The sequence below is a fragment of the Lepidochelys kempii genome, chromosome 5 (assembly GCF_965140265.1).
Source record: "Lepidochelys kempii isolate rLepKem1 chromosome 5, rLepKem1.hap2, whole genome shotgun sequence".
Taxonomy (NCBI): domain Eukaryota; kingdom Metazoa; phylum Chordata; order Testudines; family Cheloniidae; genus Lepidochelys; species Lepidochelys kempii.
In genome coordinates, this window is record NC_133260.1 from 24,511,052 (window position 1) to 24,528,131 (window position 17,080).

At 46.2% G+C, this 17,080-nt stretch overlaps 1 protein-coding gene across 1 annotated transcript; it reads left to right on the plus strand.

Annotated features, from left to right (window-relative positions):
* The first annotated feature begins 6,865 nt into the window (after positions 1 to 6,865).
* RXFP3 (relaxin family peptide receptor 3) lies at positions 6,866 to 9,297 on the plus strand. Its single transcript, XM_073346162.1, has one exon. It carries the CDS (start codon positions 7,550 to 7,552, stop codon positions 8,822 to 8,824), a length of 1,275 nt encoding a protein of 424 aa, XP_073202263.1. The 5' UTR covers positions 6,866 to 7,549; the 3' UTR covers positions 8,825 to 9,297.
* The last annotated feature ends 7,783 nt before the right edge of the window (positions 9,298 to 17,080 follow it).

Genomic DNA, 17,080 nt, shown 5'->3' on the forward strand with positions numbered 1-17,080 from the left:
ACCATTCACAGTACATTTCAAAGAGAGATGAATACCGAGATATCCCGTGTTCACAATTAATTTAAATGCTAGGATCTTCTTTTGATCTCTGAATTATCAGAACACAGTATAGAGAGGGACTGTCGATTACATTGTCAGACCCTACTCATACATATTTAAATACACAAAAACACAAACATTATCTCCCCACATGTCTTCTGTGGGTTATATATTTTGCAGGATGTTTAACCCTTTCTAGCCATGCATCACAGAGACATTTAAAATTAGACTGGACAAAGAACCAGTGTCATTTCTATTGTTCAATAGGGAGGAGCTACTACAAAGTGAAGGTCAGAATTAGTGTCCATTGAATCAGTGGAAAGATTCCCATTTACTTCAATGCTGGCCCTGGCCCTAATTGTACTAAAGAGGTGGACGGAGGTAGAAGGCTCCTTTCCATCACAAGGCCTATATAACAGATTGTCTGGATAATCAAATGCATCTATTCTTCTTTGAGATCCATTTAGAGAGAAATTTTGGGTGTGTTATTTTTTAATCTTGTTTCCTTATTCTTAGTTGGGGACACTACTGCTTATGCAACACAACCAACATCTGGCAACTGCAGGGGATGGATGCTGGTAGATCTCTTTCCTTTCTATCTTCTGTTTCAGTGTTGTTCGTGAAGGACATTGGAAAGGACATTGGTAGCTCATCTGCGATGATTCTAAATACTCTCAGGGCTGAGTAAACAATTTACAAATTTGCACAATTAATAATTAATGTGCAAAAAAGTTAGCCTCGTGTTATGCTCATGAAATATTTGTGAGCACATTCAAATAAATGGGGGAGAAGAAAGTATTCAGTGAGATTTTGTAACTCAGTGATCAGCTAATCCTCCATCACTGTTCAAGCATTGTTGGTTAGTTGTAAATGGTTACAACTAAATTAAGTCACATGGTGTTATTTTTGTTCTCTGCTTGGATGAATATGAAACCCCAGCTGACAATATTATTCATACTTGCAAATTTAACTTGTGTTTCCAATTCATATTACCTCGGGTAGCTGTGACATTAGCTACCCAGAAAGATTTATGCCATTAAAACTTGTTTACATGAATGTTCCTATAAAGCAGAGACAAAAGGGGTGTGAATGTAACCAAAGTAAATTAATTTAACAATTAAATATTCAAATAAAACTTTCTGCCAAGTTTTACTGCCAGTGTCCTCTAAAGTGCACCAAGAATCCATTTCCTGGGATATCCTGATTGCCATCTCATCTTGGAGAGAGGTTTTGTATTGAACACCTTATGTACATTTCCTTTCTATACCCAAAAACGGAGCTTTTGGGGGTGAAATTCATCCTTGTGCCAAGAACTTATTGCACCAAGTCCCACTAAAACTTCTGGCCCTTAACGGGGGAGGGGGAAAAGTGGAGTTTTAACATACAGATGAGTGGTAAAACTTCAGCTGTTAACAATTATTGCCTTAGTACAGTCAGGACAGAGAGATCAAAGCTTCTCAAAGAAGCCAGAGACAGATCAGATGAGTCCAAGAAATAAGAGATGGGAAAGTAGAGAGCCGTATAAATAAAAAAGGTCCCTTTCTTTTAAATAAAATAAATAAATAAATGCTAGGGAAATTGCCATTAAAGGAGTTATTCATAGAGCAGAATTCTATGGAGAAAATAAAACCTTGAATTATTCAGATCCCATCTGTGCAACCTATAGTAATTACTTTTTTTAATTAAGTCCATTCAAGACCTTTAATGTTATTACTTTTTTTTTTCTATAATGGGAGGAGGAAAGCAATCCTTCACAGCTATAAAAATGTCACAATAAGCAGTCTCTGGGTGGCCTAGCCTGTTAATTTTTTGTATTTAAATATAATGACAAGTAATTATAAGCAATTATAATAATAAATGCCTAGTCCTTGGAGGAGGTCCAAAAGAAAGTGGAAAATAGTAGGAATCCTTCAGGATAAATAGTATGAAAATGACTATTGTAAACAAACATATTTAAAGCATATTTGAAAGCCAATTTTAAAGCATAAAATGGATAAAAATCATCTCTGGTGTAACTCCATTGATGTGAATGAGCCAAATTCGTCAGCTCGTGTAAATCAGTGTAAGCATCATTGGCTTCAGTGGAACTATGCTGATTGACATCCACTGAGGATGTAACTGAATGGGGTAGTCCAGAGATTATTTTATTACTTTAGCTTTATAAAATTATGGACCGAAAAGCACAGTCCTTAAAACTCTAGGTACCTTGGACTTAGGTTTGGGAGCTAAATAATAAAACCAGCTGCTTACCTTGCCGCACTAGCTGAAAGACCCCTACAAAATTCTGCACCCTCAAACAAGCCTCCCTTTCCAAAAACCTTAGTACATAGATACGCTTTGCAACGTTCCCTGCATGTCAGTGGGCTTGCACTGTTTCAGACCCTGGATTCTGCAAATTGTTATGCACCGGAACATTTATGGGACTACTTACATGTATCAAATTAAGCTTGTTTGCAGGATTGGGGGCAGTGGCATCTTTAATTATTGAAAAGAGAAGTTTACATATGTCTGATCTTCACTCAGCCTGACAAGTACAAAATAGACTAGACTGGTTATGCACAAGTTACTACAAACTACACGGCTATGCTGATGAAAAAGCAGCACTACAAAAAAAAAGTTACATGTTCTGAAAGGTTTTGAATTGCATTACTGCATGTGAAGAATAAATGAACAGTAGTGTCTTCTGGACAGGTTAGAATAATAATCAGGAAATAATTTATCTGATGAATTTTGCCATTTTTTTTAATTAAATGTGATGATTTTTTAACAAAATTTCCCCCAGGTATAGAAATGGGCTGATTAATGTATTTACAAATAATTCATTCACTACTTTCAAATAAATTATTCATTTTTTAAATTATTCTTCCAACTCTAGCATATTCCTTTCGCTAGCTCTAAAAATGCTTCTCCAAGGTCAAAAAGAGATGAAAGAAGAAGACAGAAGCACCCGAGGCTACAGGAAGTCTGTCGGGGTGAAACCTGTACAGAGGACAAACATAAAGTCTGTGTAACCAGCCATCCTTACACGCAGAAATGGCAGCGCTGCCAAGAGATGCTTTCACTCATATTCAGTTGACGCAACTCCCACATGCCTTATTTGACTGGCTAGCATTATGAATACACTCTGAAACAATGCCCTGGATACAGGACTAAAGGATTTGCACTGCCAGAAAGGAAACCTTGACTTTTCACAAGATCAGACTTGCGCTGGCCATATTCAGACCTAGGCATTTCCACCTTCCCTATATAATGTTCTTCTTCAGTTTCCACTATAGAAGGTAGCCTTCTTCTTTTCCTGTCCTACGATACTTTGAAACACTGTTAAACATCTACTGGCTTTTACCCCAGAAATGGCTTCATTTGTTGGTGCCTAGTCGGTGAAGTACTTTGGGATTCTTCTGACTAAAAGATGCAAATTAAGTTTTTAATCATGAAGAATATTACCTGGATGTAGCCCCATTCCACTGACCATGGGAGAAGGTGAAGAGATGTAAAAGAAATAAAAGGAAACACTTCTTTACAGGGCATGTCCTCAGACTGTGGAATTCTCTACTCTAGAAGGTCAAAGGGTCAAACACGGTAACTGAGTTTAAAGGGTGCTGGATAATTTTGTAGGAAATAACATTTGGCCAATGCTAAGGCAAGATAATAAAACATCATGTTTGACAATGTCAGAATAGTACCACGGATGTCAGGAAAGAATTTTCCCCAATATACAGCAGTGAATAATTGACCAAGTACATTACAGAGAGATTTTGACTATGTTAGAACCTGCAGCGCTGGAACCCGGGAGCATGGGGGTTCTGACACCTCTGCATCACCACAGGAGGGTTTGGCTAGGCTCCCGCAGGAGGACCCTGTGAGGTTGGGCTTGGCAGGAAGTACCACCCTGCAGGACCTGAGTGGCAGCCCCTCATAGCCCACTGCTTGGCTGGTACCAGTACTTAAACCAGGAAGCCGTGAAGAGGAGCTATCTGAGTAACAACACAGACTATCTGCCCATCTCTGCTCCAGACCCTGCTTGTGACAGACCGTAGACGCCAGCTTCCAACCCTGGTTTGTCCTCAACTTCGCTATTTGATTACTGTCTGTAACCTGGTGCCCAACCCCAATCTCCTGGTAATCTGACACTGCCTGCCTCCTGACCCTTGACTCTCAGTTTGCCCTCTGGTCTATCTTGGACTCTGACCTACCAGTAACCTGACTCCACCTGCCTCCTGATTGTGCCTTCTGACTTATCTTGGACTCTGACCTCCTAGTACCTAACTTAGCCCGACGCCTGCTCTGACCACTAGGTCTGACTGTCCATGTCTCAGTCTAGACAATCACGCCAGATGGAGAGAAAATCGGATGCATCATTTGCGTAATCTGTTAGTGGAAATCCGATGTTCCTAAATGATGGGAAACATATACCAATGCATCTTATTATAGAGTATTTGCATTTTAGTAGTGCCCAGACACACCAATACCGATTGGAACCACATTATATTAGGCACTGTACATAGATGAAGACACAGCCACTGTCCCTCAAGAATTTGTATGCTAAGGCCCCTATTCTTCAACTCAGAGTGTACAGGCAGACTATTGCACTTACAGAGAGCCCCACTGAATCTATGCAGGTGCTGCAGTCTGCCTGCATGCTATCACTTTCAGGGTTAGGGCCTAAGAAGACAGGCAGTACACCAAGGGTGGCCAGAGACACAATATATACTATTTTATACACATATGCCCACTTGTAAACTTTTAAAATAAGATTCTAAAAGCACTGACAGTTATCCTTATATACCTCTTGACCCTTTATTAATTGGCTTATTTTTTATTTTTTACAGAAACCAGTGCAGCAGTGGGTCTTAAGTAAGCTTCAGTTAGGAAAAGACATTCCATGGCTAAGGGGCAGAGTGTAAGAAGGTACAGAAATGTCTGTGTAGAAAAGTAAATCAGATCACATTGGTTTACAGACAATGGGGATAATACTTGACTTGTTTAAGTTGCTCTGGTGCTCTTCAGATGTTTGATTTAGAATGGATTGTGGTCAGAAAAATAACTGAAAATTTTCAGACCCGGTTCCTAACCCCCTCTCGCCCCCCACACATACTTTCAACGTATCTTTTGCCTAGTTTGTTGACAAAAATATTTTACTATCTTAAAAACAACAGAGACAATGAACCCTTGCAGCAGAAAATGCTGTATTTTATTCTGCCTCATGTGCAATATCAATTCGCAAACAAAATGGCCAGCTTAGTTATTTTCCAGAATCTTTTATTGTTCCTGATGACATATGAAACAGAAAGAACAGAGCTGGGTTTCCAATACCGGGGGGAGACTGCAGTACTAGCAGTGAGGGGCGGAGATGTGGTTTGATTTGTGTCTTGTAGGGAGAAAATTTGACATAAAAAGGGGAGGTTGCTCAAGCGTGACACCAGATGCTACTTCCTCTTAAACTTTTCCCCAACCTCCCAGGGACTACAACAATGAAATATGGACATGAGAGTTTTATTCAGTTCAAGGGCTCTGGTCAAAGGTAAACTTCTTGTCAACTCTTGGTGTCTGTAAGAAGATTTGTCTGTGGCTGCTGTTTTTCTCTACACCCTTATTTTGTTATGCATTATTTTCCCCTGAAACCCCAGAGCCCTCTAGTGGCGAATGTTAAAATATTCACAAGGATTTTCTATCAAAGGGTCTGCGCTTTTTGACGTCAACGGCAAATGTCCGATGGACTTCAGTGGGAGAATAGGACCCAAAGCCAGGACCATCTACCCTGTCCAATTTCCCTTAGCAATCCTCTACTGCATTCTTTCCACCTTACAAGGACCTAGTATCTAATGTTCATCTTTACTGTTTTCATATAACTCATTTCAAATTAAGAGATAAGGATCACCACTACATTCAACCTTTATTTTTAAGGAGACAAAGATTTGTAGTCATTTAATATTAATCTGTGGTTTTAACATATTTACCTTTCATTATAGAAAAATAATTCTGAGACTTTTCGAGTTGTATTGCTTGCTCACAAAAAAAAAAGGAAGAGGGGAAGAAAGATCAAATAATTTTAGATTCATTCTGTAGCTAAGCAAAACGTAATACCACATCCCTCCAAGGAATCCAGGCATTATGGGAACATTGGATAATGACAGGTTGGTTTGTTAATAATCCAAAACATTTCCAAAGCTTTTCATTAAATTGCATTGTCTAAACCCATGAGAATTTAAGGACTCTGGTAGATTGAAATGTCTTAAGGTGGGTGTAAAATATGCAAACAAAATAACACTGGAAATAAATATTGTACCTCATTATGAACAGAATTAGTTACACAAGAGAACAAAATAATAGAGATGTACATCAGTTTTTTGGCACAGACAAGTTGAATGATAAACAAGCTCTGTGCTTGTTTAAACTAAATGCAAATGTGCAACTGTACTACAGATTTTTTTAAAAAGTTTTGATGCACACAGGAGGGGCTTCTTACCAGTTTCATTAAACCAAGATACATTTCACTATACATTTAAAATCTGTGTCGAGAAAGGAAGTGTGGGATGGTTTCCACTTCCCATTACATTTTCTACTTTAGGATAAATAGAAAAGATCGGTGCGCTTTAAAGTTTGGGGGACAGAAGTGGAGGGCTTTTTAAAGTGGGGAGGGGCTGCACTTCACACGATCTTCCTCTTCTGAATCTCAGATACCATTTAAACGCAGCTAATCCCAACATATGACATTCCAGCGCTGGGGAAAAGACAGTCCGGGGGGAGATTCTCCAGGAAGGGGAGCTGAGAGCGCGCTGCGGGGCAGAACCGCGTGCTGCGGGGGGAGTGCGAGCTGCTCGCGCCTTCGGGTGCCCCGCAGAACTCGGCAGCCGCTGACGCGAGCTGGCTGGGAGGCAGGTTGGGAGAGCGGGCACTGGCCACCGCCGGGGTTGGCCCCCGTAAGGACCTCGGAGAGCTCCGGCCGCTGCGCACGCACCTCAGCCCGCTCAAGCGGGGGCACAAGGGGCATATAACCCGGGCGAGCCGACGGGAGGAGGCAGTGAGGGCTGGGAGCCGCGGGGAGGAGAGAGGCTCCTAGAGAGGCAGCAGCAGCGGAGCACAGGTGGGCGCCTCCCGGACGGAGACCTTCACTGCACCAGCGAGAGGCGGCCTCTTGTCCCACCCCAGCCCCGCCGTGCGGGAGTCTCCCTCCCTCCCTGCCGGCCGGGGCAGCGCCGCCCGCTCCCGGCGAGTCTGGGCTTGTTCCGCTCAGCCTGATGTGCCCCACGGCGGGCGCGGGCACGGGAAGGGGCGCCCCGCCTGCCAGCGCCTCCCTGCGGGTGCCGCCTGCGCTGGGCACCTGGAGCGGCAGCCGCCGCGCTGGGCTTCGTCGCTGCCTGAGCTGCCGCGTCCCGGGCTGGACGAGGCGCTGAGCATGTGCTTTGCGGGCGAGGGGGACCCCGTGCCCGCCACCGGAGCGTAGCTCCTGATCGCAGCCCCTGGGTGGGAGGAGAGAGACCGGCTCCCTCCAGCCTCCCCTGGCCATGGGATGGCCGCCCCCTGCGAGCCCAGTTACTGCCCGCTCGCCCTCAGCCTGGAGGGAGCGTCCCTGGCCGGGCAGTTCGGCAACTGGACCAACGAGTCCCTGCAGGAGCTTTTCAGGAGCGTCAACCTGGAGCGAGCCGAGGGGCTGCAGGGGGACAGCTCCGCCATCCTGCGCATCCTCATCTCCAGCGTCTACTCGGTGGTGTGCGCCCTGGGGCTGGTGGGCAACCTGCTGGTGCTCTACCTGATGAAGAGCAAGCAGGGCTGGAAGAAATCCTCCATCGACCTCTTCGTCACCAGCCTGGCGCTCACCGACTTCCAGTTCGTGCTGACGCTGCCCTTCTGGGCGGTGGAGAACGCCCTGGACTTCACCTGGCTCTTCGGCAAGGCCATGTGCAAGATCGTCTCCTACGTGACGGCCATGAACATGTACGCCAGCGTCTTCTTCCTCACCGCCATGAGCGTGGCCCGCTACCACTCCGTGGCCTGGGCGCTGAGCCGCCGGCGGGGCGGCCCGGGGTGCCGCTCGGCCAAGTGGCTGTGCCTCCTCATCTGGGGCGCGGCCATGCTGGCCTCCCTGCCCCACGCCGTCTTCTCCACCACCGCCACCGTCTTCGGCGAGGAGCTCTGCCTGGTCAAGTTCCCCGAGGGCCGGGGCAACAGCGCCCAGTTCTGGCTGGGCCTCTACCAGGCCCAGAAAGTGCTGCTGGGCTTCCTGGTGCCGCTGGCGGTCATCAGCCTCTGCTACCTGCTGCTGCTGCGCTTCCTGGGCGAGCGCCACGTGGGCCGCGCCTGCGGCGGGCCCAGGCGGCGGGCCCAGGTGACCCGCTCGGTGACGGTGGTGGTGCTCTCCTTCTTCCTCTGCTGGCTGCCCAACCAGGCGCTCACCGCCTGGGGCATCCTGGTCAAGCTCAACGTGGTGCCCTTCAGCCCGCAGTACTTCCTCTCGCAGGCCTACCTCTTCCCCGTCAGCGTGTGCCTGGCGCACTGCAACAGCTGCCTCAACCCGCTGCTCTACTGCCTGCTGCGCCGCGAGTTCCGCGCCGCCCTGCGCCGCCTGCTGCGCCGCCTGGCCTCGCCCTCGCTCACCGCCACGCGCCCCTTCACCGCCACCACCAAGCCCGAGCCCGAGGAGCGGGCGCTGCGCGCCCTGGTGCCCGCCAGCCCGCTGCCCTCCGCCGCCGCGCAGCCCGAGCTCCTCTACTACCCGCCCGGCGTGGTGGTGTGCAGCGCCCGCTGGGACCCGCTGCCCAGCAGCTCCGCCGAGCAGCGCTGCTGAGCCGCGGGGGCGCCTGGCAGCGACGGAGTGGGAGGCTGGGGGCAATGCCCACGGGGGGATGGGCTCCAGGGGGTGTCCCAGCCCTGGGAGCGGTGGAGCGGGTGTCCGTGGGTGATGGGCTCTGGGGACCGTCCCAGCGGTGGAGCGGGTGTCCGTGGGTGATGGGCTCTGGGGACCGTCCCAGCGGTGGAGCGGGTGTCCGTGGGTGATGGGCTCTGGGGACCGTCCCAGCGGTGGAGCGGGTGTCCGTGGGTTATGGGCTCTGGGGACCGTCCCAGCGGTGGAGCGGGTGTCCGTGGGTTATGGGCTCTGGGGACCGTCCCAGCGGTGGAGCGGGTGTCTGGGGGGGATGGGCTCTGGGGACCGTCCCAGCGGTGGAGCGGGTGTCCGTGGGTTATGGGCTCTGGGGACCGTCCCAGCGGTGGAGCGGGTGTCCGTGGGTTATGGGCTCTGGGGACCGTCCCAGCGGTGGAGCGGGTGTCTGGGGGGGGTGGGCTCTGGGGACCGTCCCAGCGGTGGAGGAGTGACTGAATGTTCTGGCCTTAGGAGAAGTGGGGGGAAGGGAGGGTCCATGGGGGATGAAATTGCAGCTCTCCCCTCAGCTTTGCCAAGAGGCCCAGCCTTCGGGGTGTCCATGGAGACTGAGGCTCCATGTGGCCAGGCTACTGTGCATGGAGGGGCCGGGTGGGCTAAATGGAGGACGAGGACGCCTGGGAAGTGGAGGGCGCTTGCGGACTTCGTATGAGGAGGTTGCGGGAGCGCTGGGTGGTGAGACTGCAGCTGGAGCGGTGCCATGTCCAGGCACCGTCGGGGTGTCCCTTGCCTCCTCACTGCAATCTCCCAGGCGCAGAGGAGGTGGCTGAGGTGTGTGGGAAGCAAGCCAGGACTTTCCACCTGCCACCACAGAGCCCAGGTTGGGGGGGACCTGGCTTTGTTTGCCCTCTCCTAGCACTGAACTGAGGCACCAAGCACAACTCACTGTAAATGCAACTGTAGCTCTGGCTCTAGCACAGCTCCAGAGAAAAGGCTGTTTGTGGGGCGTTCACTGCAGCACTTCATCCTCTCTTAGCCTGTTGCCAAAGCAAAATGATTCTCCTTGATAAACAAGAACAGGAGTAACTGATGTTTGGGAACTGGGGGCTGCTGAATAGGGGAAGCGGCTTTTTCTATTTTATTACCTGTAACTAGAAACTTTGCCCTAGCGGTGAAATGTTATGTCCAACCATCAGCCACTGTTGTAGATCATTTGTGGTTAATGGGGTACTGTATCTGTAACTGACCATTGCTTAGAAGGAATGAAACCACTGCACTGCCAATTTTAAAGGGGCTGAATATTCAGAGCCCAAGACCAGAAGGCACCATTGTGACCATCTGGTCTGACCTCCTGTAGAGCATAGAACTTCCCCAAAATCATTCCTAGAACACATCTGTTAGAGAAACATCCAATCTTGATTTAAAGATTGTCACTGATGATGAATCAGCCATGAACCCTGATAAATTGTTCCAATGGTTAATTAACCGCACTGTTAAAAATGTACACCATATTTCCGGTCTGAATTTGTCTAGCTTCAAAATTTCCAGCCCTCAGATTGTGTGTTACAACTTTCTCTGCTAGATTCAAGAGCCCATTATCCAATCATTGTTCCCCAGGTAGATACTTAGAGGATGCAGTCAGCCAAGCCACCCGTTTATCTTCTCTTTGCTAAGCTAAGTAGATTGAACTGCTTGAGTCTATTACTGTAAGGCAGTGGTTCTCAACCTTTCCAAACTACTGTACCCCTTTCAGGAGTCTGATTTGTCATGCGTATCCCAAGTTTCACTTCACTTAAAAACTACTTGCTTACAAAATCAGACATAAAAGTGTCACAGCACACTATTACTGAATAATTGTTTACTTTCTCATTTTTACCATACAATTAGAAAATACATCAATTGGAATATAAATATTGTACTTACATTTCAGTGTGTAGTATAAAGAAAAGGAGTACTTGTGGCACCTTAGAGACTAACCAATTTATTTGAGCATAAGCTTTCTTGAGCTACAGCTCACTTCATCGGATGCATTCCTTTTCTTTTTGTGAATACAGACTAACACGGCTGCTACTCTGAAACCAGTGTATAGTACATAGAGCAGTATAAACAAGTCATTGTATGAAATTTTAGCTTGTACTGACTTCACTAGTGCTTTTTATGTAGTCTATTATAAAACTAGCAAATATCTAGATGAATTGATGTACCCCCTGGAAGACCTCTGCTTACTCACATACCCCTGGTTGAGAACCACAGCTATAAGGCATGTTTTTTACTCCTTTAATCATTCTTGTGCCGCTTTTCTGAATCCTCTCCCATTTATCAATCTATTTCTTGAATTGTGGGTACCAGAACCGTATACAATATTCCAGCTGTGGTCACAACAGTGCCAAATACAAAGGTAAAAGAGCCTCTCTACTCCTGCTCAAGCTTCCCCTGTTTATTCATCTCAGGTTTGCATTAACTTTTTTGTCCACAGCGTCACATTGGGAAGTCATGGTCAGCTGATTATCCACCCTGACCCCAAAATCTTTTTCAGAGTCACTGCTTGCCAGGATAGAGTCCCCAATTCTGTAAGTATGGCCTACATTCTTTGTTCCTAGATGTATACATTTACACTTAACCATATTAAACCACATTGCTTGCACCCAATTTACCAAGCAATCCTGATCACTCTGTATCAGTGACCTGTCCTCTTCATTACCGACCACTCCCCCACATTTTCTGTCATCTGCAAACTTTATCGGTGACAATTTTATGTTTTCTTCCTGGTAATTGATACAAATGTTAACTAGCATAGGGCTAAGAAAACATATCAACTTAGTTTGACAAGATCTATTTTCATAAACCCCTGTTGATTTGCATTAATTACTTTACCCTCCTTTAATTTGGTGTTAATCAAGTCTCCTACCAGCTGCCCCATTATCTTGCCCAGGATCAATATCAAGCTGACAGGCTTATAATTATCTCGGTTATCCCATTTACCTTTTTTAAAATGGGCACATTACCTTTCCTGTAGTCTTCTAGAATTTCCCCAGGGCTTCAAGTCTTCTTGAAAATCAACATTAACGGTGCAGCGAGCACCTCAGGCAGCACTTTTAAAACTTTCGGATGCAAGTTATCTGGACCTGCTGATTTCAAAATGTTTGCTTCTAGTATTTTCTGTTTAATATCCTCCAGAGACACTAGTGGAATGGAAAGAGGGTTATCATAAAATGAGACATCTGTTTTTTTTTCCCCAAATACAGACAAATATGAATATAGAGGTACTTGGCAGTGTTTCCATGTGTCCATTTTTGTTCATATCTGCTGCTGTGGATTTTAGATTTCCAAAGATGCTTCCCTCCATTGGGCTCTGTATATAAGATGTGCCACAAGAGATCATTACATGCCTCTGGTCACAATTCATACATGCTAACCCATGTGAGAATGATGGGTGGGGATGACAGGGACAAGACCAGTTCCAGGAGTTTCAGCTTGTGGAGTTTCCTACTCATCCGTTCATCTGGGGGGACAGGTTTGTCCCTCTGCTGGATGGAGGGGTCCACTCCTTTAGCATGACCATGAGATCCACATTGATCTCAGGAGATTCACAGAAGACAGGATGCAGATGTTGTTGCCTCCATTCTATGCTTGGCCCCACACCAGCTCCTGTAGGATCTATGCTTCTAGGTGCTCCCCCTACACAGCAGCCTTTGGAACCTAGAAGAAAAGGAGTTCTACGGGGCTAAGGGGGGAAAAGGGGAGAGACTAAAGCACAAGGTCAGGCGGAATTACTTTGCATTTCTTTCTGCTGTGGGTTTGGAGGAGAGAATCTGGAGGAGCCCCCTTCTGCCGCTGGTCTGACCTCTACAACTCATGAAGCTGGAAGTGCAAGGGGAGCACACAGAGGAGTACTGTGGGGGTGGGAAGGAGCAAATGAGAGTGGTAAAATTTCCTTCTCTCTATGGATTCTTCTAGTCTAGAGGTTTTGCTCCTGTTGTAACTCAAGCTGTTATTAGTTATTAACTTGAGCTAATTAACACAATTGTAAATTGGATGCCCCAGACACTGCACAGCAGTTTAGTCCAGGACCCAAGTGTTTGTTGTTCACCTTTGGGTTTAGCCTACAGCAAACATTCCCTCTGAAATTCACTCCTGTGACACTGAAGTGGGTGGAAAGGGGGAGGGGAGCGAGGGTATTACATAAAATGGCATGGGGGGGGCGCAATTTTCCTCCATTATGGACACAGATTAGAGCATGAGGCCTTCAGTTTTTGTCCAGAAAACCTTGCATTGACTTCAATGGGAATTTTACTCTGTCCTTAAGGAGGTACAGAGTCCTTCAGGATTTGGCCCCATGCTCTCTTCCAACCCGAATCTATGATTCTATGCTGTACATGCCTATGAAGTCCAGGATAGAATTAAGACTTGCTCCTGTGCACAGGCTGTAACTGGGTCAGGCATTTGAACCAAAGCACCATTATTCTGTCTCAAGACAGCTGAGACCTATTGTAGCCTTATAATCCTGAGCAGGGCGATAGAGACATAGGGCAGTGTTCAGAAAGAAACAAAAATTATTTGGAGGAACAAATTGATGACGAAGGATTCAAAGATCCTGGAGATGACTGAGTGGGGACCTCAGCTATGGTAAGTGAATAAAACAGCAAGTATGGGGTAGAAGCTGCTCAGAACAATCTGGTTTTTGTTCAGAGCAGTGAGCTAGATTACACTGTTGCCCAAGGAAAGTGCCAAGAGTACAATCACTAGGACTGTAGGCAGGGCAGAACTTTAGAATGTGTAGGGAATCATCCTGCATATGTAGTGAAAGGGACTGGATTCAGGAGGGACTGGATTCCATCTGTAACTTCCACGACACGGGAAAAAACATCTTCAGCACAGCATCTTTGGGCTCTTTCTTAGGTTGTTTGAGCAACATTCTTCAAATAATTGCATGAATGCAGAGCTGACTGGTTTCCTCCAAATGCCCATGTTTGGATTTATAACAAAAATCCTCTTTTGAATCAAAGTAAAATGTTTATATAGCTCTATGTGCAGGAGCAGTCAAAAAGCTAACAGAATGTTAGGAACCATTAGGAAAGGGATAGATAGTAAGACCAGAAATATCATAGTCCCTCTATACAAGTCTATGGTACATCCACACCTGGAATATTGTGTGCCGTTCTGGTCACTCCATCTCAAAAAAGGTATGTTAAAATTGGAGAAGGTACAGAGGACAACAAAAATGATTAGGGATCTGGAACAACTTCTGTATGAGAAAGATTAAAAAGACTGGGACTTTTCAGCTTGGAAAAGAGATGACTAGGAGGAGATATGAAAGAGATCAATAAAATCTTGACTGGTGTGAATAAAGAGGTGATATTTACTCCTCTACATAATATAAGAACCAGGGGTCATGCAATGAAATTAATAGGCAGCAGATTAAAAACAAGCAAAAGGAAGTACTTCTTCACATAGCAGACAGGCAACCTGTGGAACTCATTGGCAGGTAATGTGAAGCCCAAAACTATAACAGGATTCAGAAAAGCATTAAGTACATTGCTGGAGGATAGGTCTATCAATGACTCAGCCAAGATGGTCAGGAATGCAACCTCAAGCTCTGAGTGTCCCTAGCCTCTGTCTGCCAGAAGCTGGGAGTGGAGGACAGGGATGGATCGCTTAATGATTGCCTGCTCTGTTTATTCTCTCTGAAGCATTGGCCACTATCAGAAGACAGGATACTGAGCTAGATGGACCATTGGTCTGATCCAGTATGGCCATTCTTATGCCTAGGTGTATAACTCCCATTGATTTTAATGCTAGCTTAGGTGCTTTTGGAAATCTCACTAGGCACATATCTGTATCTTTAAATGCTTAAATAGTCTGGCTGCACATAACTAGCCAAAACTTTAGAGCAACCAAGACCTCAGATTTTATTTCCTACCTTCCCTTTGAAGTATTTCTCTGGTAGTGACATTACTTAACTTTCTCCTAGTATGCGTTGTATGCACTGTCGTCGTAGCCATGTCAGTCCCAGGATATTAAAGACACAAGTATGTGTTGGCACTCTCTCCATCAGGAACAAAATCTAGTTGTTCCCTTGTCCCCACTCCTTACATCATTATTGTCTCCTTTAGGCCTTGATCCTCCAAGTAATTCCCTGTGCAGACACTCCTACAGCCACTGGGGCTCCACTAAATTCAAATGGGTGCAGAGTTGATCCACAAGGAACCATTTGCTGGATTGGGACCTTAGATTTAAAGCTTTTACTAAGAGATATTTCCCTCCATCTTAAAGAGAGATTTTGTTACTGATCCAGATCAAGGGGATTATTGACAATCTGGTTATAATGAAAATTCCACTGTCAGAGTTCTCTACATCACACAAGGTGTCAGAGGTGGCTGGTAAAACAAGTTCTACAAGAAAAGACTGGTTGGTGGATTAAATAGTTCCCTTGACTCGGCACCGGTAAAAATGCATTAAATATCTTGTTGCTTTTCTCTAACCACTGTCCAATGTCTCAACTGCAAGAAGATATGTTCCTTAGAACATTCAAAGCAAGAAAATAAATGGATTCTTAAATTCATAAACATGTACATATATGCACACATTTCTCAGACTGGATATGGAAGCAGCCTCATAGCTGGAACCACACATAAGGGCCCACAGATCTGACAAGGCTAAGAGGGAGTCGGGGATTATATTTCTCCTTCTGCATCATCAAGAAAATTGTTTAGTAAGTGCCAATCAGTGACACCAGTGCAAACTCAGTGATGGAGATGTGGGTTGTACAGCTGTCAGTGAGTTCCTAATCTGAAGGCAATAGGGATTCCACAACTCAAAGTAAGGCCCTAATTTTCCCTGTTGCCCCTATATGGCAGGTGATTACGTATAAGAAAAGAACCTAGTTAGCCTCTTGGATCCTAGGTTTCAGAGCTGTCATTATGAAAAACAAGTCTTGGAATTTGAGCACAGGTGATATGGAATCATAAAGGGAAAGGTCTAACTCATTTTACAGATATGTAGTGTGGTTCTACTATGAAAGGTGTAAGTGCTTTCTCCTGGGGACTGTAGCAGATCACTGACTCACCGGTGCGGCACCTCCTGCTAGGCATCTGGGAATTAGCTCTCTCAGCCCTGGAGCACCCTCTACAGGCCGGTGTATCGCCCTCTGTTGCCTCCCCTCTGCAGTCCCTTTATCTCCATCATGTATAGGCCCCACATCCCTCCCAGACCACAGTGCCCCTTACCTTGGGGTGCTGCCCCTCAGCCAGGGAACCCCACTCCCCTGAGCCCACCTCACTTTAGTGACCCACTGCCAGTCTTCATCTAGCCCAGATGCAGGGGCACACTGCAGTCTGCAATGGCCACTCATCATTGGCTAGAGGGTTGGACTTTCCCTTCAGCCCCAGTACCTCCTTAGGCCTTCCTGTCAGGCCTCAACCTGGGAGGTCACCAGGCCTGAGTTCCCCTGCTCAGCCTTCCCTGGCACTGCTCTGTTGAAGGTACCCTGTGCTCCCAGGCTGCCCAGTCCTTCCCACCCCAAGGCTGGAGTAAGACTGCTTTCCTCCTAACTCACAGCCCTCTTTATACAAGCCCTGCTGGGCCCAGACTGGCTGCTACCTGCCTTCCCCGATTGGCTCCTCGGGGCAGCCCTTTCCCAGAGCTGGTTTTAACCCCTTTCTCCCAGGAGCAGGGTGCTCGCCCCACTACAGAGACAATTATGTCTTTTCTAAACATATTGTTGCCAACTCTTGCGATTTTATGACAAGCCTCCCATTATTCGGTGTTTCTCTTAAAACTCCAGCTCCTAGAGTTAAGAGAATCTCAGACACATGCGCACACAAAATTAGCCCTGATGGTTGTGGAGAATATTATGAAAATATAACTCCCCTAAAGGCTGAGAAAGCAGAAAATGAAAAGAACCCACAATATATTTTTTTTTAAAAAAATTCACATGATTTCTAAGCAAATCTCATGATTTTTTGAGACCTGATTCAAGATTTTTGAATGCTTGAGTTTGGCAATACCCTGAATGTTTTTCTGAAATTCAAAACTTAGGCCCTGACTCTGCAGTGAGGTCTCTGTGCTCATGTACAACCCCAATGAAGTCAATGCAGATCCCTGCACCCACATGAAGTGCATTGACTTCAGTGAGGCTTTGAACAGGTTTAGGGGGTTCCCTGCATGTGGCTTGCTGTCTTACTTTTTTATCAGTAACATTCAGTTGCTAGAAGTACGTTTAGC